The 25,158-nt window shown below is 41.9% G+C and overlaps 1 protein-coding gene across 1 annotated transcript in view; it reads left to right on the top strand.

The window, feature by feature from the left end:
- The first annotated feature begins 2,399 nt into the window (after positions 1-2,399).
- LOC124606605 (solute carrier family 22 member 7-like) overlaps positions 2,400-25,158 on the top strand; it is a 148,801-nt gene continuing 126,042 nt past the window's right edge. The window contains exon 1 of the mRNA XM_047138589.1: positions 2,400-2,470. Coding sequence (XP_046994545.1) covers positions 2,429-2,470 — 42 coding nt within the window. The 5' untranslated portion in view covers positions 2,400-2,428. The remainder of the gene's footprint in view (positions 2,471-25,158) is intronic.

Raw genomic sequence — 25,158 nt, 5'->3', positions numbered from 1 at the left:
ACGGCGACGAGATACACTTGTGAGGCGCATATGTTCGCCGCACTCACGACATAGAACATACTCGGCAAAGAGACCACACATTTGTAAAAAACAAATCGTGGTCCACATGTCTACGCCCATAGCCTCTCTCAAATCATCCAGGTTCATCGGAACAGATAAACCCATACCTACAAACGAAAATGAGATACTAAAAATTGTCCTAAAATAAGAAACTAATGTTCCAAATTACCTCAATATCACTAAGAATGAAATTAAGTACCGAATGAATTGCAAACAACCAATTATTTAAATAAATGCGCACGAAGAATATTTTGAGCAATATGTAGCGATCTCTTTTAAATTCACATTCAGTTATTTTAATGTACAATGATAGCGCTTATCCGGAACACAGAACTGTTTTATTATCTATGGCTGAAAGTGAAGACATTATTATCTATGAGTAATGTATGAAGTCATTGGTCAAGGCCGACGGGCTGTATCCCCTACTTCACTAGATCCTTAGCAAATGGTACAAATGAGTGTACCAAATAAAGGACGTATTCGACGCTGCTATGAATAGACAGATATTAAACACAGAGGATAAAAACGTTAAACAGTACAACTAAAGCTTGCAGTTCGCCGTTCTGGATATGTTTCTCCATTCCTGAAGACAGTTCTGCGCACAGAAGATACAGGGTGTTTCAAAAATGACCGGTATATTTGAAATGGCAATAAAAACTAAACGAGCAGTGATAGAAATACACCGTTTGTTGCAATATGCTTGGGACAACAGTACATTTTCAGGCGGACAAACTTTCGAAATTACAGTAGTTACAATTTTCAACAACAGATGGCGCTGCAAGTGATGTGAAAGATATAGAAGACAACGCAGTCTGCGGGTGTGCCATTCTGTACGTCATCTTTCTGCTGTAAGCGTGTGCTGTTCACAAAGTGCAAGTGTGCTGTAGACAACATGTTTATTCCTTAGAACAGAGGATTTTTCTGGTGTTGGAATTCCACCGCCTAGAACACAGTGTTGTTGCAACAAGACGAAGTTTTCAACGGAGGTTTAATGTAACGAAAGGACCGAAAAGCTATACAATAAAGGATCTGTTTGAAAAATTTCAACGGACTGGGAACGTGACGGATGAACGTGCTGGAAAGGTAGGGCGACCGCGTACGGCAACCACAGAGGGCAACGCGCAGCTAGTGCAGCAGGTGATCCAACAGCGGCCTCGGGTTTCCGTTCGCCATGTTGCAGCTGCGGTCCAAATGACGCCAATGTCCACGTATCGTCTCATGCGCCAGAGTTTACACCTCTATCCACACAAAATTCAAACGCGGCAACCCCTCAGCGCCGCTACCATTGCTGCACGAGAGACATTCGCTAACGATATAGTGCACAGGATTGATGACGGCGATATGCATGTGGGCAGCATTTGGTTTACTGACGAAGCTTATTTTTACCTGGACGGCTTCGTCAATAAACAGAACTGGCGCATATGGGGAACCGAAAAGCCCCATGTTGCAGTCCCATCGTCCCTGCACCCTCAAAAAGTACTGGTCTGGGCCGCCATTTCTTCCAAAGGAATCATTGGCCCATTTTTCAGATCCGAAACGATTACTGCATCACGCTATCTGGACATTCTTCGTGAATTTGTGGCGGTACAAACTGCCTTAGACGACACTGCGAACACCTCGTGGTTTATGCAAGATGGTGCCCGGCCACATCGCACGGCCGACGTCTTTAATTTCCTGAATGAATATTTCGATGATGGTGTGATTGCTTTGGGCTATCCGAAACATACAGGAGGCGGCGTGGATTGGCCTCCCTATTCGCCAGACATGAACCCCTGTGACTTCTTTCTGTGGGGACACTTGAAAGACCAGGTGTACCGCCAGAATCCAGAAACAATTGAACAGCTGAAGCAGTACATCTCATCTGCATGTGAAGCCATTCCGCCAGACACGTTGTCAAAGGTTTCGGGTAATTTCATTCAGAGACTACGCCGTATTATTGCTACGCATGGTGGATATGTGGAAAATATCGTACTATAGAGTTTCCCAGACCGCAGCGCCATCTGTTGTTGAAAATTGTAACTACTGTAATTTCGAAAGTTTGTCTGCCTGAAAATGTACTGTTGTCCCAAGCATATTGCAACAAACGGTGTATTTCTATCGCTGCTCGTTTAGTTTTTATTGCCGTTTCAAATATACCGGTCATTTTTGAAACACCCTGTAGTTAGTTACACCCCACATTCTTCCACTCGTGACTGTTATACCCGTTAAACACGTATTTTATCAATGGCGTTATTTTCCTACTGTAGGTGACGCCAGCAGATAAGGAGTATCACAGCAGTTCAGTGGCGCGTAACGTCGGTCTCTTGCTTCACAAGCCGTCGCAGTCAGTCTGTGTGCGACTCCCTTGAACAGACGTCTCTTTGCAGGGATGGGGAAAGACATCGGCAACGGCGAACTGCAAACATTGGAGGTACTGTGGAACGTCTAACCACGTAGAATACACCAAACGCATCCTCCATTACGTGTTTACATAATTGCACACGGTCAGGATTAAAAAGAAGAATGTTCTAATACAAGCTGTTCGTCTCGAAGAGTGACATCCAATGACTCCAAACTCGACCCTCGTGCCCCACCTCCAAGGGTGTGACGTGACAGACGGCGCTGTAATCGACTAAAGTCAAAATGGGTGAAAAGCCGTTGAAAAGTGGTAACATCTCAAGAAATACACATCAGATTATGGTCCCAGGTGGTTAGAAATGCAATTATTTTCAAATCTTTAATGTGAAACCGGCTTTTATAGCAAAAATACTTTACTTCTGTACAAATCGCACTATATTCAGGAATTTCGCAAATAAGTGTTCTGCAAATACTGCTTGAGCACAGATTCGATTGGCATCACTTATCGTAAGAACTACATGGGGACAGCTTTCAAAACCGCTTGAAGATTTGCAGTTGGATACAATAACAACTAGCAGCCTATGTAGATTTTCTTTCACAGATACTTTCCTCTGATGAAACAAATCGCCAAATGAATAGGCATAATAGGCGTTATTGGTAAGTGAATAATCCGCGTTAACTAAAGGAAGTCGAGGATCATATATTAAAGAAATTACACCAAAAATGTGGACCAAGTAATTGTGTTTCGGAGAATCAAGTCTTTTTTGCTACAAAACCGGTTTCTTATTGAAGGTTTTAGGAAAACATCCTTTCTAACTCCTGGGATCCTTATCTGATGTGTGTTTAAATAGCTTTTAATGCAATTCCATTTTTGTCGATTACAGCACTATCTATAACGGACTGTAAAATATTTTAATGCAAAAGTCAGCCTGCGTATTCTTCCTGGAGAATCCGCAACAGAAACTGGGGTTCCTTTTCACGATTTCAAACTTGACTCTCCCCCCCCCCCCCCCCCACCTCCTGGAGGGGGGCAGGGGATCGAGTATCGTGTCACTGGGTGTGAACAACTTTCATTCCAAACTTTTTTAATCTGATTTGTAGTTTTCCGCGTATTTCCAAAAATATATTTATATTCCTCAGCCTCTATAGCCTGTAACCCACTAACAGCGTATGGCCAACATACCTGGTAGCAACATAAACAGTTTCCAGTCCTCTTCGATTTGCGTATTGAGCGAGGCAGAAATGACTGTCTATATGCCTCCCTAAGCGCCCACATCTCTCTCGTCCTTTTCTCATCATAACAACGCGAGATGTGTAACGGTGACAGTAAGCGCGTTTCCGATTTTTCTCGCAAGATTCTCATCCTAGCTAATCATACAAATTTGAGAAAACCTGAATGACTTTCTGTGACATTATTTATTTATCGTATCGCTTTTGACACATTGAAAAAATAAATAAGTTCATAGAATATACATCCTAATACATCCTAGTAAAATCTAAAACATGTAGAGCATTTATGTAAACTGTCCACTCTAGAGTCGCCAGCACGAAGTTTGCCGACGTGTGATCTTGTGGGGAATTCTTCTGTGATGTGTCTGACGACGGTCTGTGGTTCTCCGCAGTCACAAGAAGGCATGGCTACTTACGCAGTTTCCGTAAAAAATATACACATCTCCCGTGTTGAGTTCTAACCCTGTTTAGCATTGACCATGTTCTGCGTGGCAAGTCAAATCCCTGTTGTTCTTGAATGATACACGGCGCAGTATTTTCTTTTTTTCTCTAGTCCACTCCTGCGTCCATTTAAATCGCTCGCATTCTGAAGAAACACCGGGTCGGAACTGTGTTTTGTCCTCCAAATAAAACTCGTGCACTGGTGGGGAGCGCCAAAGATGACCTCGGTTTGAGGAAGGCCGGCGTGTACCAGATTCCGTGTCAATGTGACAAGTCGTATATTGGTCAGACGATGCGTACCGTCGAGGATCGATGCCGTGAACACCAGAGGCACACTCGACTGATGTATCCGAGCAAGTCGGCGGTCGCTGAACATTGTTTGTCGGAAAATCACGCCATGGAGTATGACCGTACGATGATTCTGGTACAGACGTCGAGATACTGGGACAGCGTTGTTAGAGAGGCCATCGAAATTCGCACCAATGACGACCTCATAAACCGTGACTGTGGCTATAATCTTAGTAAGGCTTGGGAACCAGCGATCGGGTTAATCAAGAGTAAATCGAGCAAACGTATAGTTGTGACGACCACGGCGGACAGAGCCATCACACCGACGTCATCTCAGACGCCGTCGCAATCTGTTCCACCGCGCGACCGTGGCGCGGGGTGCGGACGGCGGAGGGAACGCGCCGCGGGCGGAGGATATTTAAATCGGCCGCCGCCGCGACCGAACCCAGTTCCCTCTGAGCAGCCATAGCGTACGGATCTCCGTGCCGGCACGTTCACAGGAGCTCAGTCCGTCAGTTCACCTGATGATGGCGACATGTATGATCGCCGAAATATTGTGCCCGTTGGACACTATAGACTGGCAGCATACCCGTGGATATTTTGATTATCTAATACGCCGGGAGAAACTCACGAATCACTTCCTTGATTTTGTTTTTGGGATGTCTGCTTCGTAGAAGCTGAAGAGAAATGGAGCAAGGAGTGGTCCTTGTGGTAGATATTTTTAATTTACTTTTGTGTCCAAAATTAACGCGACAAACCGTTATTCCCCCTCCCGCGTCTATTTCTCAATATAATGATACAAACTGTCAACCAGATGCCCGCACGATCTTATTCTGCTCAGAAGATGGCATTCCGGTCAACGAACAACCATGCCATCGATGGGTTTTTGTATGTCCGTCCTTTTCACTGGAGATCTTGGTCTCCATGGCCGTTCATTATGATAAGAAAATGAAGCCCCTACAGCCGTCCTTATGATCTTATTAACTGTGTAGCTTGTAACCTCCCCCTCACTTATCGACCTTAATGACAGTGAAAAATTAAACCGCGTGTACCTAATGGTAATTTGGGAAAAGCAATCGTCACCGAAGTTAATCTGTCGGTAAAGAGGGAGGAAAGGGTTACATCTAAATGAAAGGAAAAATTCAAATGAAATTGGTGGAAATTAATTTTGAAAAAGAGTGATGTGCGGTCGTTACGTTAAAAATTAACTGGCCTTAATTAGATATTTGAGATTTGGGGAAAATTACCGTCGGCAATCCTATGGACAACTACTATAACTGAAAAAGAAAAGTTAATGCACATATAATCAGCACTAAAAGCGTGGCAACTGAAGGCTGACACGTGTTGTGTGAAAACTGAATGTTTGTCAGGAATAATAAACTTCGCTACACTCTGACTTAATTTAGCAAAAGAATTAATAAAACTGGAAAATTGAAAGTTAATTTAGTGACTGAAATTAATGGTGAACTTTGTTTCTGAAGCACTAGGAAAAAATAAAATAAGGTTAGTCTCGGGCTACCTCAACAATCATCTCAAAAGCTACTTGAATCTACGCAATTTAGAAACAAGAGATTTAACTTTGAACTTGCATTAAATGATTCAGAACAATTAACAATAGTAAAATTTAGAACGTACCAAGCTGAGCTGCAGTCACAGGTAAGCTAAAATATGGTAACAAAACTCGCACTCTTAATTCGTGCGTGTAATCTAAATATTGTAGCCAGCTATGAATACTTTAACTGAACTTTGAAATTAAAGCAGTGAAATGGAACGATATTACTTTAATGCTGGCGTTTGAATTTCAACGACACTTGGGTTCATTTCGAAAGGGAAGGGACCCTGCTTGGTAATGCAATTGGGACAATGAGCACCCAAGGTTCATGCTAAGTTGCTGTATTTTAGTGATGCAAATGGAACAGTTTGAAAAGCTGAGTTCCGCCATACAGTTCTAAAACTTTATGTGCTTTCAGTCTTCCTTGTTGGTTGATTGAAGGTTTGAAGTCGTCGGTCGAGGAGGTGGCGACAATCACTAATTGTCGGTCGTCGCTGTTGGAGAAGCTGGATGTTGGCGCGCCTTCTTCTCGACACGGTCACCAGGCGAAACGGGCTCTTGATGTGTGCCAGCTAATGTTTCCCGTCTGCGACACCGTGCCAGAAACTGTCATAGCAAGTCGAGTGGAATTACATACTGCCAAACCCCGAAAGCGCGGCAACTCGCAGGAGCGTCACACAACACACCTGCTCCACCGCCCTACTCCAGCCAGACCCCTGCTCTGCCCGCGCTCCACGCAGCAGAGTTCACACTACCAAAGATCCTAAACACTTTGGTTCTCCACACGACCTGCAATAGATGGAAATAGGAGGATATGCATTTCCGGCATTACAAGCTACCAGTTCCAGCGCATCACAGCGCCACCCTCAGAACTTAGTTGACGCTGATAAGACCTTCAGCATCAACTAAGCTCTGAAGGTGGCGCACTGATGCGCCGAATCTGGTAGCCACACAATAAATAAGATCATAAGGACGGCTGTAGGGCCTACATTTTCTTACAATGCCAGTGACGACATCAGGGCACCTGTGAAACGAGGTAGTGTTCGCCGGCTAGTCCCACATCCACAATCGCTATGTACACAGTCACAGACTGTGCAGTATGGCGCAGAGAAGATGCCTACCAGACTCTCTGCGGTGGAGAAACACAGAGAGAATGGAGGCAGGACAGTCGCAATATGATGTGGCCAATTGACTTAGTGTGAATCGTTGTGTTGTTTCTCGGTTGTGGCGGCAGTTTATAAAGACCGAAACTGTGTCCCAAAGACCAGTGCAGGGACGACCACGTGTGACTTCAGAAGAGGATCGTCATTTGGCTATACCCCATATCTCTGACATTCGATCTGTTGTAGAATTCTAGAACATGGTTTTCGCTCGGGTATCATGTCATTTCTGGAAACCCAGAATCTACTCTGTAGGAATCAACATGGATTTCGGGAACAGCGATCGTGTGAGACCCAACTCGCTTTATTTGTTCATGAGACCCAGAAAATATTAGATACAGGCTCTTTAATTTTCCTGTAGGCAGTATCTATTTTACCCCTCGAGAGATAAGCCTCTACAGCCTTACATTTGTCCTCTAGCCATCCCTGCTTAGCCATTTTGCACTTCCTGTCAATCTCATTCTTGAGACGTTTGTATTACTTTTTGTCTGCTTCACTTACTGCATTTTTGTATTTTCTCCTTTCATCAATTAAATTCAATACCTCTTCTGTTACCCAAGGATTTCTACTAGCCTTCGTCTTTTTACCTACTCGATCCTCTGCTGCCTTCACTACTTCATTCCTCAAAGCTACCCATTCTTCTTCTACTGTGTTTCTTTCCCCCATTACTGTCAATTGTTCTTCCTGAAACTCGGTACAACCTCTGATTCTTTCAGTTTATCCAGGTCCATCTCCATAAATTCTCACCTTTTTGCAGTTTCTTCAGTTTTAATCCACAGGTAACAACCAATAAATTGTGGTCAGAGTCCACATCTGCCCCTGGAAATGTCTAACAATTTAAAATCTGGTTCCTAAATCTCTGTCTTACCATTATATAACCTATCTGAAACCTTCTTGTATCTCCAGGCCTCTTCCATGTATACAACCTTCTTTCGTGATTCTTGAACGAAGTGTTGGCTATGATTAAGTTATGCTCTGTGCAAAATTCTACCAGTCCATTTCCTATTTCATTTCTTGGCCCCAATTCATTATCACCTACTACGTTTCCTTCTCTTCCTTTTCCTACTGTCGAATTCCAGTCACCCCTGACTATGAAATTTTCGTCTCCCTTCACTACCTGAATAGTTTATTTTATATCATACATTTCATCAATTTCTTCATCATCTGCACAGCTAGTTGGCATATAAACTTGTACTACTGTAGTAGGCGTGGACTTCGTGTCTAACTTGGCCACAATAATGCGTTCACTGTGCTGTTTGTAGTAGCTTACTCGCACTCCTATTTTTTTATTCATTATTAAACCTAATCCTGCATTACCCCTATTTGATTTTGTATTTATAACCCTGTATTCACCTGACCAAAAGTCTTGTTCCTCCTGCCACCGAACTTCACTAATTCCCAATATATCTAACTTTAACCTATTCATTTCCCTTTTTAAATTTTCTAACCTACCTACCCGATTAAGGGATTTGACATTCCACGCTCCGATCCGTAGAATGCCAGTTTTCTTTCTTCTGATAACGACGGCCTCTTGAGTAGTCCCCGCCCGGAAATCCGAATGGGGGACTATTTTACCTCCAGAATATTTTACCCAAGAGGACGCCATCATCGTTTAATCATACAGTAAAGCTGCATGCCCTCGGGAAAAATTACAGCTGTAGTTTCCCCTTGCTTTCAGCCATTCGCAGTAGCAGCACAGCAAGGCCGTTTTGGTTAGTGTTACAGGGCCATATCAGTCAATCATCCAGACTGTTGCCCCTGCAACTACTGAAAAGGCTGCTGCCCCTCTTCAGGAACCACACGTTTGTCTGGCCTCTCAACAGAAACCCCTCCATTGTGGTTGCACCTACGGTACGGCTATCTGTATCGTTGAGGCATGCAAGCCTCCCCACCAAAGGCAAGGTCCATGTTTCATGGGGGGAGATGACAAATATAATTAAAATAAATAGGCACATCAGGCACATAATGAAAAATATGACATCAGTGAATAAGAATAGCAGCCTTGTGTTGCAAAATACACACAAGTAACAACCCTGTTCATTAATAAAACATTGTCAAAATCAGCAAATGTATGCAAGCATGTCGCTGCACAAGTAAATTCATAGAGCATAAAATTTAACACAAAGTATAAATCAGGTAATCGCGAGCAGCGAATTACGTTTAAAGTACATACTTAAGTAGACTTATGTTACCTGAAAAATAAACTCAATTAATAGTTACCTTTTTAGTTTATTACTTTCTTTCTCAAAATTACATTCTTCCTGAAATTTTCTCGATAGCAAGTCTTCTTAATGTCGGACACGCAGAGAATTTACCTGTAATTCTTAAAGATTTATACAAATGTATCCTGTGAAAACTGAACATTAATATCACAAGTTATCAAGTCACTATAGCCTCATACTGAATTTAACCGGAGTAATTAGACTGTGTATTCGTCTACGGCTGTCAGTGCATTCGCACTGAGCGATCGATTAGCTGTAGGTAGGCGTGACGTAGGAAGTAATTGTTTGCGGTCAACGGTTCCCTTCTGCGGCGCGCGGACTGACTGTCGTTTTGTGTCTGCGCTGCCGCTAGAACACGGCCCGGTATCCCTGTGTTCTCTGCATGTTTACGTGTAACTGTTAATTTTCTCAAAAGTATGTCATTCCACAAAAATTTTAACGTTCGATACATGATGTATTGCCTTAGAGCGCCGTGATTTATGAGTTTCTACTTCAACAGTGTTATCATGAATAATTTTGCGAACTATATATGGACCGCTATAAGGCAGAAAAAATTTGCGACACAAGCCTTTTCCTTTGTGAGACAAATGATGAGACTTAATTAACACCTTTTGACCAACTGACAAAGTTTTTAAACGACCAGGACGTTTAGCTGATTTCTCTCTTCTAGCAACCGCAGATGCAATATTTTGTAGTGCCAGGTTGACAACTTCAGAATGCCGCAGTTTCCGAGTAGGTGGAAAAGGAAATATTTCAGAAATACGATTTGTCGGTGCTTTCTTTTTTAATATCAATATAGGCGGTAAAGAAGTTGAATCATTACGGAGTTCGTTCAGAATGTTTTGAAAAATATGAAGATACTGATCCAACGTTCTGTGATTATGATGACAATAAAGACGACACAATTTATTAATTTCCTTCATCCATCTCCCTGACGGGTTAGATTGAGGGTGCAAAAGTGAAATGAAAATTGGTTTAATCTTACAACGCCGTAGAGTATGAAGCCAAATTTTAGAGCGAAACTGTGATCCATTATCTGATATAACTTTATCAACATGTCCCACTTCTTTAAGAAAATGTTTGATGAAAGCATTAGATACTGAAGGAGTTGTTGCTTTGCGTAAAGGTGTAAAACACACAAATTTTGATGTCATTTCCACTACTACCATAATGTACGCAAAACCATTAGTAGAACAAACCACTGGACTGAACAAATCGACTACAGCCATTTCCTTTAATCTCGCTAGAATGATAGGAAACAACGGTGCTCTGTGAGAAATAGTTGGCGGCTTAGCCTTTTGACATAATTTGCATTTAGCAAGAACAAATCGAATACGTTTTTCCATATTACTGAAGTAGCAATTTTCTCGTAATTTATGAAAGCATTTTCATGGACCAAAGTGTGCATAGCTGAAATGTGTATACCAAATCAATTTATTAACCCTCTCATCAGAAGTGCAAACTAACCAGAGTTGTCAACCGAATTTCTTTTAGAAAGAACATCATTACGAACTAAATAATACTGTCTAATCACTACGCTTCCCTTTCTCCTCCACTTCTCCTTAATGTCCTTCCAGATTGGATCCTTGTTTTGCTTCCTTAGCGATGTCCTGGAGCGAAGACGACATGAAATTTTCAAACGCAACACCTTGAATATACATCAAGCAATAATTGTTTTCTTTGCAGTCTTCCTCAGCACTTTGTTTCAAACCCATAGGTGCATGTAATAAAGCATCAGCAATAATATTAGAAGAACCCTGGATATAAACAATACTAAAATCAAATTCCTGTAGATACAGTGCCCTTCGTGATAATCTTCCATGTGTTAATTTAGTTGACATAAGAAATTCCAGAGCTCGATGATCTGTGTAAACCTTAGTATGTCTGCCATACAAAAAGATGCGAAATTTTGTGAAAGCCCAAACAACAGCCAAAGCTTCATGTTCTGTGATCGAATAATTCCTTTCTGATTTAGAGATAACACGACTTCCAAATGCAATAGTTTTCTGTACTACAACGTTGTTTTCTTCTATCTCTTGAAACAAGTGCGCACCTAGGCCTTTGTATGATGAGTCCATCGCCAAACAAAATTCTAATTGAGCTTCCTCATCCCAACACCAATTAGAATTCTTTCCAGAAAGTTCACATAAACGAGGTGTGGCCAAATTGTCCAATCTAACAAAGCATCTAAGAAAATTACAGACACCAAGGAAATTACAAACATCACGTTTAGTAGTAGGAACAGCATAATTACGAATAGCGTCTAGTATCTCTGGATCAGGAAGATACCTTCTGTTGAAATAATGTGACCAAGAAATTTCGCCTGAGAACGACCAAATTCAGATTTTCCCAAGTTCACTGTAATGCCAACTCTTGCAAAAATACGAATCCAAAATTTTGTTGTGCTCACTCCAAGAACGTTATCAATAAGAATATCGTCAACATATGAAGTAATACTGTTACGAAGATAAACAGGTAAAATTTCATTTAAACCAATAATGAATGCTGCTGAAGATACAGTAAGTCCAAATGGTAATTTCCGAAATTGATAACAGTTACCAAAGGCTAAAAAAGGCGCTGTATTTTCAACAATCAGGGTGGAGTTCAATTTGCCAAAAACTTGCACGGAGATCAATTGTGGATAAAACTTTAATTCCATGGAAATGTTGAAGAAGTTCATCTAAATTTTGTGGACCGTCAGTTTCAGGAATGATGATATTATTTATCAGTCTGGAATCCAGAACCAAACGAATTGACCCATCCTTTTTAAGAACGACATGTAATGGGCTGGTATAAGGACTGACAGCTGGCTCAATAATGCCTTGATCTAACATGGATTGAAGTTCTTTCTTAACCTTGTCTCTATAAGCCACAGGAATAGCGTATGTTTTTCCCCGAAATGGTGTGTGTGTTCTTTTACTTTAAATAAATATTGTAAGCCTTGTATAGTTCCTGTGTGATGACTAAATACTGTAGTATGTGAAGTCAAAATGTGGTGTAATTTTTCTCTTGGAACGTCATCTGTCACTTCAGCTTTGTTAACCTTTTCATTAATTAATTCTTCACTATTAATCATATCATCCATCGCGTCTCTGTATCTACTGTCGTTGTCATGAATGAACACATTGTCGTCATAATACTCAGCGAAAACATCAGAAGTAAGAAACCTTAAACAATTTGTGTCTGATTCACATTTCGTTACTCACTCGAAAAATTTCAAACACCTCGGCATTCCGGCAACATTCAAGTTCACACTTCCTTCCTTAAAGTTTAAAATTGCTTTATATGTGTTAAGAAACTCCATACCTAATATAATTTGTGTATTGAGTAATGGAACAATAATAAAATTAGCAGAAAATTCATATCCTTGACAAATGAAATTTAAGTTGGTCTGTTGTTTGACTTCCACACTTTTTCCAGAAATAGCTCCTCGAATTGTGGTTTTAGAAACAGGTAACACAGGATAAGCAATAGTTCTTACACATATACGAAAACCTAATTCACTAATAAAATTCAGTGGGCTCCCAGAATCTAAAACCGCAGTGAACTTATTCTTACTCACACATACTTCAATAACAGAATGTAAAAATGTGTCTACATTGTTTTCCTTTTCGTCTAGCAAAATATCTCTCATGTCTTCCAAGCGTACGTAGTGTAAAGTCGTAGTGTCATTACTTTCTGAACCGTCTGTATTGCTGCCAGAAGCCGAAGCTACAAGTCATTGTCGATTGTTTGTGTCACGTCTTTGATTATTCGCGTCACTTCGCGGATCATTTTCTACGATTTGCACTTGTCTCTCTGAATTTCTGTCACGTGGAGGATGCCAATTAGGTCCTTCCTGTCTGTTAGATGTAAATTATTGGTTGTGTCTGTTATTAAAATTTCTATTTTCATGGCTATCTGCATGACTACTTCATGTGTAATTTCGACTGTCACTTCTGAAATTCTTGTTAGGGCTACTACCCTGGTTATTTCTGTAGTAAGAATTTCCATTATTGTATGAATAGTTTCTGTCTTGATGATACCGATTACTGTTTCCGTATGATTGATCATTCCGGTAAGAATTTCTGTTATTATAATTGTCTGTGTAATTTCTGTTAGAACGTCTGTTATTGTCATAAGGCTGGTATTTATTGTCCTGTCTGTTTCGTCTCTCATTTCCGAAATTAACGTTATAACGTCCGTTTCGATCATTATCGCTTTTCTCTGAAAATCTAATGTGGTTACCGTTACTGAAAAAATTACAAGAAGTTACATCGTCGTCGTCATACTCAAGTTCTTGCAGCAAAGTCTTAAAAGTTTCAATGTCGTCTTTACATCTTCCGGCTAAAACAATGTATCTTATCGATTGTGGCAGCTTAGTTAAACAGTTCAGTCGGGCTATTAGGATTGGAAAGGAATTGATTCTTTTGAATCACGTCTTCAAAGTATTCTGCCGGCGTGCGGAACTCAGACTGTTTAAAATTACACTGCATAATAAGACTATGTTTGACTCTGTCTTCCGTGTTTTCTGGCCAATATCCCGATAGCAATTCATGATAAAAATCATTTAAATTATTAAAATCTCTAATAAGTGCGCGCATGTGCGTCGCCGGTTCGTTTTCTAAATATCCACACATAAATTCCAGTTTGTGACTCAGTGGCCAATTTGGCGGAAGTGCGTACATAAATTGATCTAACCATGAACATGGATGTATGTCATTATTAGAATTGCGAAAGAACTCAAATTTCCGAACAGTTAAAAAGTGTTTATAGTCGAAGTTTTCGCCTCGTGGCGACAAAGACCTACCGCGTCTGTCCCAGTCGGAATGTCGATTATTGTCCAGTTCGCGAGCATGGCGCTCTCTTGTTGCATCTCGTAAATGAAATAAATTACTTTCTTCAAACCCCCCCCCCCCCTATCGGTGATTCTAAATTTCTCTTACTGTCTTTTCCTACGATTTCGCTTTCAATTTGTGTAACTTGCTTTCGTAAAGCCTCAAATTCCCTTTCAACGCGTTCATTAAATTTGCCCTGATTTTCAACATGTTTATTTATATTCTCGTACTCTTCTGTTCCTGCAAATGGCAATGGAGCTGTATCATCTGAATCTCTGTTCCCATTTAAACTAAGATTTGTCAATTTATCTGAAATCTCCTCAACCTTTTCCGTTAAGTCACCTATTTGTTCTTTCTGTTTATTTACGTCTTCCGTAAGTGTCGCGACTCGGGTTTCAGTATTGACACATTTAGTAGTTAACTGTTCATACTGTTGTTTTAGGTTATTTATTTTGTCATTTTCTACGGATTCCTCGATTGTTTCAAATATTTCTTCCGTATCGTGTGTACGCTGTAAATTTAACTCTGAAAATTTTTGTACTATCACGCGATCTCTTTCTTCCTGTTCTCTATCCTGTTCCTTTTGTCTATTTTCTATTGAAGTTAATCTGTTATTGTGAGCATTCAAAATCGGTTGTACTTCTTCTCTAATTTCTCTCTTTAATTCATCTTTCATGTTTTCAAAACATGTCCCTATTCGTGAGTCTAACCGTGTTGCCATTGTTCCCATCTCTGTTTTAAATTCAGATCCTAACTGTGTTTTCATTGTTCCCATATCAGTTTTAATTGTTCCAATTTGTGATCCCAAATTTAATAATGCACTCGTCAACTGCTCCATATTAAGTGGTTAGAAATTCTTTTCGCCCCTAACATTTACCATAAAACTAACTTCCTTCGTCATAGCCGTAAAGCTATCTGTGTTCGATACTATTCCAGAATCTTCTAACGTTAATCTCGTATTGTGAAAATTTTTCAATTGTGAAAAAATTTGAACTGGTTCCGGACTATTTTCCCAGCTTATTAAATTGGTTTCTACTTTATTATTCACCAAACTGTTCTCCTGTGTTGGCGAGTTCGCCGTGTTAACAAATTCGTTATTCTGACTATCCATCATTCTTACCTTTTTCACCGATTGCGTAATCATTTACAAAACATACAAAACTCGTCAGTATACGAAAATTACACACAATATAACACTTTATCACCAACAATACCATTCACACGAAATGCTTCTTGACAAACACGATTAACGAACAATTAAAACCTTCACAATTGCACAAAATTGTCAAACCTTTATACGACACATCAAAGATTAAAATCTACAAAAATACCATTAGAAGAATGACAAGACAGCTATAAATGTTCAATTACAAATTCTACACTTGCAATATAGACTACAACAATACTACTGTCTACTATTTTTACTATGAAAAGAATTCCAAGGGACGATCCGAAGCAGCGGTCGCCACGTGCATGGGGACTTAACTAAAAAGAAAAGACTAATATTAATGAATAAACGCAATAATTTTACTAGCTGTATGACCGGTTACTAAGTCTCGTAACCGGTTGGACCTGACTAGTATTAGCACGCAATCTGACTGCATAAAATAAAAATAAAGAATGACAAGGAATTTCCATTAACACAATTGATTAACTAAGTCCTCTGCAACTACAATGAAACAACAAAGCACAAGTGTAACTATTCTGAGTGTGGTAGTGTGACTCAACGTACATGTATCTGGCCCTGTTCTTTCTCAATACGACAAAATATTTTAAACACCATTTACAATGAATTAATTGAAAAACAAGAAATACTATAATTGCACATAGAAACCAGAATTACAAGTCTAATAAAGGAACACGAGTCAGATGCTTTGTTGACTGTGAGCAAGAGGGATTGTTATTACAGAAAACTATAATACCTATTTACCTCATTACATATTGGCGAAAATATTCCATTACACCAGCATCATAAATCAAAAGCCCATCTCCTTTCTCAAATATATTCTGACAATTGCATCTTCTTCCATCTATACATTACACCAACCAAACAGTACAACACTCAGATCGTCTACTCTCTCATCCCAACAGATCAACAGTTGCCCTCGACACCCTCTGAACTACTACTGCGACTAGTGGAGGAGGCGGAATAATAATCTTTGTCGCAATCTCTGGCGCTGTGACTCAGTGTAACCACCTTTCAATAGTTCCGCACATCTGTTCGACGTCCCTTCTTGAAAACGGGGATGACCTGTGCCCTTTTCCAATGTTTTGGAACGCTACGCTCTTCTAGAGACCTACGGTACACCACTGCAATAAGAGGGGCAAGTTCCTTCGCGTAGTCTGTGTAAAATCGAACTGGTATCCCATCAGGTCCAGCGGCCTTTCCTCTTTTGAGGAATTTTAATTGTTTTTCTATCCCTCTGTCATCTATTTCCATGTATACCATTTTGTCATCTGTGCGTCAATCTAGAGAAGGAACTACAATGCTGCCTTCCTCTGTGAAACAGCTTTGGAAAAAGACATTTAGTATTTCGGCCTTTAGTCTGTCGTCCTCCGTTTCAGTATCATTTTGATCACAGAGTGTCTGGACATTTTGTTTTGATCCACCTACCGCTTTGACATAAGACCAAAATTTCTTAGGATTTTCTGCCAAGTCAGTACATAGAAGTTTACTTTCGAATTCATTGAACGCCGCTCGCATAGCCCTCCTCACATTACATTTCGCTTCTTGTAGTTTTTGTTTGTCTGCAAGGACTTTTTCATTAGATGCTTTTGGTTCTCGTTCTGCTGATGAGTAAGTTGCGTGAGTAGAGCTTCCAGTGTAGGTGGTTCCTGGCCCATCGCCATTTTATTGTGTTATAACTAGGAATAACACGATAAATATATCACCATTCTCGACTTATTGACACTGCACTGATGCAAATAACTGTGTTACTGGGCGCCAAGTTGTAGATGAACACTTCATGGAAAATTACATAAAACGATGGCGGTTATACCAATGTCCAGGGAGTGCAAGTGAAAAGCAGACTTCCAGCGGAGATCAGAATCCCGTCGACGTACTAAGCCTAGGGAACATTCGAGTCCAACTTCCAGTATAGCATTCCGATTCCAAGTCCAGAGTGCAGCCAAATCAGTATCGAACAGCAGGTCCACTGCAGTGTAGCACTTCAAAGTTGTAGAGTAGAACATAGCGCGGTGAGAACTCACTCGAAGACGTCAGTTGCTGCATTAAATGAGGCTCCATAGCAGGCCCCCACAACCGCACAAGTGGTCGACTGTGAAGAGCAGACAAATTGAATAGCTGGGCGGCAGCCATTAGAGTGGTAAACTGACGCGCGGGGTTCGAATGTTTATACATCGCTTTTGGTTATAAAATGCCTTCCCTTGAGTTAGGTCACAAACATAATGCCTCATTTAAATACGTTACTACAATATACTTCTTAATTTATGAACAAACAGCAACTAGTCACTGTTTAAGAATTTATCTTACGTACTACATGGAATCTGCCGTAGCTAAAAGTTATGTACTGGACCCCTAGCAGTTTTCGTAGTTCATTTACGATAGATGTACGCAAAATGCATCAAAATACTCTAAGATTTGCCCACTATATTAATAGATATTTTCTGATTCTGCCTTGCTTTAGATTTTATGACGAGAAGTGCGTTATTTATGGCATAGTGCTTTGGCAACTCACGACCAAATTATCAAGTTTCAACCTAATCTAGACCATGAAAACACTACCGATCAGCCAACTTTCTTCAAAATGATCAGAACATATAAAATGGTATTCTGTCGGTCGGAAATCTAGCCTTCTGACAGCGTGTAACCATTTTTGTAACAGCTGTGGTTTTGAGAAAGGAAACCTGCAAATAGATGCACAGACATTATGCTAATACCGTGTTACAAAATCATTTATTAAGTGCACTGACATACAAAACAATTTAAAATATTCACATATCGGTGAAATGTAATATTCGTTCCTTTCTCGAATTTATTTGTACAATTAATCGCTGCACAACTCTTCACCATTGTACTTCTTTTGATTGGAACGTGCAGACAGTAGAATTACGAGTAACAAATACTGTATGTACGCCCCAACAAATATACAACGTTGAATCAGGGTTTTCATGAACAGTCGCTGGCCGGAGTGGCCGAGCGGTTGTAGGCGGTACAGTTTGGAACCGCGTGACCACTACAGTTGCAGGTTCGAATCCTGCCTCGGGCATGGATGTGTGTGATGTCCTTAGGTTAGTTAGGTTTAAGTAGTTCTAAGTTCTAGGGGACTGATGACCACAGGAGTTGAGTCCCATAGTGCTCAGAGCCATTTGAACCATCTTCATGAACAATACTACACAACACATCAGACTACAACCACTATAATGGCGTCCAGCCGAAGGTTCAAATTATCCCGCGACTGCAGCGCCATCAGTGAGTCTAGTTATTTTTTACAAGGTCTTTGCTCCATAGTTAACCGAGCCGGCGGCTGGGGTCGCGGTACAGTGTAGGGCGGCCAGTCGCTGAGTGTTATGGGTGACCAATCGCGCGCGCTCACACGAAGCCGACCTGTGATGTTAGTAGAGGGCGGTGCAAGGACAAGAGCGGCCGACGATGCATTTTTCGGCCGCGCGTAATGGAGCGCGCTGCTGGTCGGCGCGGAGATTTAGTAGTGGTGAATACCATAATTCCCTTCCCCACCCGTTCTCAATCTGAACATGCCGTCCGTCTCTAATGGCCTCATCGTCGACGAGATGTTAAACCCAGATCTTCCTTTCTTCTTCGAGTATTGGAGGACCATGGTCAAATACAGCTGTTAAGACTGTATATTAAAAATGAAGAAATTGCTCCAGCTGTATTTAAGGTGTCGATTTTATTTTGGCAACTAGTTTCAACGTTGTAACTAGTTGCCAAAATAAATCGATTCCTTAAATACAGCTGGAGGAATTTCTTCATTTTTAATATAAATTTATAACAGCTGACGTCCCACTGTCTTCCATTTCAACTATGGATGAACGAAGGTTAGGATTTTAAGTTTTCTGCGCTTTCACTGAAACTCCTAAGGCAAATGCTGGGATGGTTGCTTTGAAAAAGCAAACCACTGTACCACCTACGTTGCAACTATGACTTCATCTACATCTACATCTATATTTATACTCCGCAAGCCACCCAACGGTGTGTGGCGGAGGGCCCTTTACGTGCCACTGTCATTACCTCCCTTTCCTGTTCCAGTCGCGTATGGTTCGCGGGAAGAACGACTGTCTGAAAGCCTCCGTGCGCCATCTAATCTCTCTAATTTTACATTCGTGATCTCCTCGGGAGGTATAAGTAGGGGGAAGCAATATATTCGATACCTCATCCAGAAACGCACCCTCTCGAAACCTGGCGAGCAAGCTACACCGCGATGCCCCCTGCCGCCGTTGGATAAGCAGCTGAGCAGCAAGTCGTATACTCCTAGCTCACTCATTTGTTACATAGTTTAATTCTTAATTTCTTTGCGTGTTTTTGGTACTTGCATTGTTTAATTCATAAATTTCGAGCGTATTATAGTATTTGAGAGTTGTAGCATCGCGTTTTAGTACCTGAATTGTGTAAATTCGCGTAGTCGTTTGTCTACTGTTTTGTTTTGAACGGCCAGTGTCGGTTGGTCGCAGTCAGTGTGCCCCCTGCCGCCGTTGGATAAGCAGCTGAGCAGCAAGTCGTATACTCCTAGCTCACTCATTTGTTACATAGTTTAATTCTTAATTTCTTTGCGTGTTTTTGGTACTTGCATTGTTTAATTCATAAATTTCGAGCGTATTATAGTATTTGAGAGTTGTAGCATCGCGTTTTAGTACCTGAATAGTGTAAATTCGCATAGTCGTTTGTCTACTGTTTTGCTTTGAACGGCCAGTGTCGGTTGGTCGCAGTCAGTGTGCTCCCTGCCGCCGTTGGATAAGCAGCTGAGCTGCAAGTCGTATACTCCTAGCTCACTCATTTGTTACATAGTTTAATTCTTAATTTCTTTGCGTGTTTTTGGTACTTGCATTGTTTAATTCATAAATTTCGAGCGTATTATAGTATTTGAGAGTTGTAGCATCGCGTTTTAGTACCTGAATAGTGTAAATTCGCGTAGTCGTTTGTCTACTGTTTTGTTTTGAACGGCCAGTGTCGGTTGGTCGCAGTCAGTGTGCTCCCTGCCGCCGTTGGATAAGCAGCTGAGCAGCAAGTCGTATACTCCTAGCTCACTCATTTGTTACATAGTTTAATTCTTAATTTCTTTGCGTGTTTTTGGTTCTTGCATTGTTTAATTCATAAATTTCGGGCGTATTATAGTATTTGAGAGTGTAGCATCGTGTTTTAGTACCTGAATAGTGTAATTTCGCTTAGTCTCCTTCCGCCGCCGAGCAGTGTCAGCAGTGCGCAAGTAGCAGCATTACTGCATTTACTAGGCAATCTTGTATTTTAATAACCGTTTAAATTTTGTCGATTTGTTTGCGCTCTCTGTAGATTAATTCAGACGTTCTTAGCAAAACAGTTTTTAGCATGGATAGGGACTGCAACTGCTGTGTTCGGATGCAGGCTGAGTTGGCATCCCTTCGCTCCCAGCTTCAGGCAGTGTTGGCTTCGGTCACACAGCTTGAGGCTGTTGCCAATGGGCATCACTGTGGGGGTCGGGATGGGGGTTTGTCGGGGACGGCCAGCTCGTCCCACGCATCCCCTGATCGGACTACGACTGTGGTTGCCCGGGATACTGCCCGCATTGAGGCTGATCCCTCACCTGTGGTAGAGTGGGAGGTCGTTTCAAGGTGTGGCAGGGGGCGAAAGACATTCCGGAGGGCTGAACGGAAAGCCTCTCCAGTTTGTCTGACGAACCGGTTTCAGGCTCTGTCTCAGGCTGATACTGATCTTCGGCCTGACATGGCTGCTTGTCCTGTTCCAGAGGTTGCCCCTCAGTCTGCAAGATCCGGGCAGTCGCAGAGGGTGGGCTTACTGGTAGTTGGGAGCTCCAACGTCAGGCGCGTAATGGGGCCCCTTAGGGAAATGGCAGCAAGAGAGGGGAAGAAAACCAATGTGCACTCCGTGTGCATACCGGGGGGAGTCATTCCAGATGTGGAAAGGGTCCTTCCGGATGCCATGAAGGGTACAGGGTGCACCCATCTGCAGGTGGTCGCTCATGTCGGCACCAATGATGTGTGTCGCTATGGATCGGAGGAAATCCTCTCTGGCTTCCGGCGGCTATCTGATTTGGTGAAGACTGCCAGTCTCGCTAGCGGGATGAAAGCAGAGCTCACCATCTGCAGCATCGTCGACAGGACTGACTGCGGACCTTTGGTACAGAGCCGAGTGGAGGGTCTGAATCAGAGGCTGAGACGGTTCTGCGACCGTGTGGGCTGCAGATTCCTCGACTTGCGCCATAGGGTGGTGGGGTTTCGGGTTCCGCTGGATAGGTCAGGAGTCCACTACACGCAACAAGCGGCTACACGGGTAGCAGGGGTTGTGTGGCGTGGGCTGGGCGGTTTTTTAGGTTAGATGGCCTTGGGCAAGTACAGAAAGGGCAACAGCCTCAACGGGTGCGGGGCAAAGTCAGGACATGCGGGGACCAAGCAGCAATCGGTATTGTAATTGTCAACTGTCGAAGCTGCGTTGGTAAAGTACCGGAACTTCAAGCGCTGATAGAAAGCACCGAAGCTGAAATCGTTATAGGTACAGAAAGCTGGCTTAAGCCAGAGATAAATTCTGCCGAAATTTTTACAAAGGTACAGACGGTGTTTAGAAAGGATAGATTGCATGCAACCGGTGGTGGAGTGTTCGTCGCTGTTAGTAGTAGTTTATCCTGTAGTGAAGTAGAAGTAGATAGTTCCTGTGAATTATTATGGGTGGAGGTTACACTAAACAACCGAACTAGGTTAATAATTGGCTCCTTTTACCGACCTCCCGACTCAGCAGCAGTAGTGGCAGAACAACTGAGAGAAAATTTGGAATACATTTCACATAAATTTTCTCAGCATGTTATAGTCTTAGGTGGAGATTTCAATTTACCAGATATAGACTGGGACACTCAGATGTTTAGGACGGGTGGTAGGGACAGAGCATCGAGTGACATTATACTGAGTGCACTATCCGAAAATTACCTCGAGCAATTAAACAGAGAACCGACTCGTGGAGATAACATATTGGACCTACTGTTAACAAACAGACCCGAACTTTTCGAATCTGTATGTACAGAACAGGGAATCAGTGATCATAAGGCCGTTGCAGCATCCCTGAATATGGAAGTTAATAGGAATATAAAAAAAGGGAGGAAGGTTTATCTGTTTAGCAAGAGTAATAGAAGGCAGATTTCAGACTACCTAACAGATCAAAACGAAAATTTCTGTTCCGACACTGACAATGTTGAGTGTTTATGGAAAAAGTTCAAGGCAATCGTAAAATGCGTTTTAGACAGGTACGTGCCGAGTAAAACGGTGAGGGACGGGAAAAACCCACTGTGGTACAACAACAAAGTTAGGAAACTACTGCGAAAGCAAAGAGAGCTCCACTCCAAGTTTAAACGCAGCCAAAACCTCTCAGACAAACAGAAGCTAAACGATGTCAAAGTTAGCGTAAGGAGGGCTATGCGTGAAGCGTTCATTGAATTCGAAAGTAAAATTCTATGTACCGACTTGACAGAAAATCCTAGGAAGTTCTGGTCTTACGTTAAATCAGTAAGTGGCTCGAAACAGCATATCCAGACACTACGGGATGATGATGGCATTGAAACAGAGGATGACACGCGTAAAGTTAAAATACTAAACACCTTTTTCCAAAGCTGTTTCACAGAGGAAGCCCGCACTGCAGTTCCTTCTCTAAATCCTCGCACAAACGAAAAAATGGCTGACATCGAAATAAGTGTCCAAGGAATAGAAAAGCAACTGGAATCACTCAATAGAGGAAAGTCCACTGGACCTGACGGGATACCAATTCGATTCTACACAGAGTACGCGAAAGAACTTGCCCCCCTTCTAACAGCCGTGTACCGCAAGTCTCTAGAGGAACGGAGGGTTCCAAATGATTGGAAAAGAGCACAGATAGTCCCAGTCTTCAAGAAGGGTCGTCGAGCAGATGCGCAAAACTATAGACCTATATCTCTTACGTCGATCTCTTGTAGAATTTTAGAACATGTTTTTTGCTCGCGTATCATGTCATTTCTGGAAACCCAGAATCTACTATGTAGGAATCAACATGGATTCCGGAAACAGCGATCGTGTGAGACCCAACTCGCCTTATTTGTTCATGAGACCCAGAAAATATTAGATACAGGCTCCCAGGTAGATGCTATTTTTCTTGACTTCCGGAAGGCGTTCGATACAGTTCCGCACTGTCGCCTGATAAGCAAAGTAAGAGCGTACGGAATATCAGACCAGCTGTGTGGCTGGATTGAGGAGTTTTTGGCAAACAGAACACAGCATGTTGTTATCAATGGAGAGACGTCTACAGACGTTAAAGTAACCTCTGGCGTGCCACAGGGGAGTGTTATGGGACCATTGCTTTTCACAATATATATAAATGACTTAGTAGATAGTGTCGGAAGTTCCATGCGGCTTTTCGCGGATGATGCTGTAGTATACAGAGAAGTTGCTGCATTAGAAAATTGTAGCGAAATACAGGAAGATCTGCAGCGGATAGGCACTTGGTGCAGGGAGTGGCAACTGACCCTTAACATAGACAAATGTAATGTATTGCGAATACATAGAAAGAAGGATCCTTTATTGTATGATTATATGATAGCGGAACAAACACTGGTAGCAGTTACTTCTGTAAAATATCTGGGAGTATGCGTACGGAACGATTTGAAGTGGAATGATCATATAAAACTAATTGTTGGTAAGGCGGGTACCAGGTTGAGATTCATTGGGAGAGTGCTTAGAAAATGTAGTCCATCAACAAAGGAGGTGGCTTACAAAACACTCGTTCGACCTATACTTGAGTATTGCTCATCAGTGTGGGATCCGTACCAGGTCGGGTTGACGGAGGAGATAGAGAAGATCCAAAGAAGAGCGGCGCGTTTCGTCACTGGGTTATTTGGTAACCGTGATAGCGTTACGGAGATGTTTAATAAACTCAAGTGGCAGACTCTGCAAGAGAGGCGCTCTGCATCGCGGTGTAGCTTGCTCGCCAGGTTTCGAGAGGGTGCGTTTCTGGATGAGGTATCGAATATATTGCTTCCCCCTACTTATACTTCCCGAGGAGATCACGAATGTAAAATTAGAGAGATTAGAGCGCGCACGGAGGCTTTCAGACAGTCGTTCTTCCCGCGAACCATACGCGACTGGAACAGGAAAGGGAGGTAATGACAGTGGCACGTAAAGTGCCCTCCGCCACACACCGTTGGGTGGCTTGCGGAGTATCAATGTAGATGTAGATGTAGATGCAGAGCGCCTCTCTTGCAGAGTCTGCCACTTGAGTTTGCTTAACATCTCCGTAACGCTATCACGCTTACCAAATAACCCTGTGACGAAACGCGCCGCTCTTCTTTGGATCTTCTCTATCTCCTCCGTCAGACCGATCTGGTACGGATCCCACACTGATGAGCAATACTCAAGTATAGGTCGAACGAGTGTTTTGTAAGCCACCTCCTTTGTTGATGGACTACATTTTCTAAGCACTCTCCCAATGAATCTCAACCTGATACCCGCCTTACCAACAATTAATTTTATATGATCATTCCACTTCAAATCGTTCCGCACGCATACTCTCAGATATTTTACAGAAGTAACTGCTACCAGTGTTTGTTCCGCTATCATATAATCATACAATAAAGGATCCTTCTTTCTATGTATTCGCAATACATTACATTTGTCTATGTTAAGGGACAGTTTCCACTCCATGCACCAAGTGCCTATCCGCTGCAGATCTTCCTGCATTTCGCTACAATTTTCTAATGCTGCAACTTCTCTGTATACTACAGCATCATCCGCGAAAAGCCGCATGGAAATTCCGACACTATCTACTTCTTTATTCACAAAATCAATTTCATTTTTCGGCAACCCATTTTTGTGGTAATGCGTGTTATTATGTACGCCTTTAACTT

Source organism: Schistocerca americana, chromosome 3 (assembly GCF_021461395.2).
Source record: "Schistocerca americana isolate TAMUIC-IGC-003095 chromosome 3, iqSchAmer2.1, whole genome shotgun sequence".
NCBI lineage: Eukaryota > Metazoa > Arthropoda > Insecta > Orthoptera > Acrididae > Schistocerca > Schistocerca americana.
The sequence above is the reverse complement of the archived record's forward strand: the minus strand, read 5'-3'. Positions and strand labels throughout refer to the sequence as shown.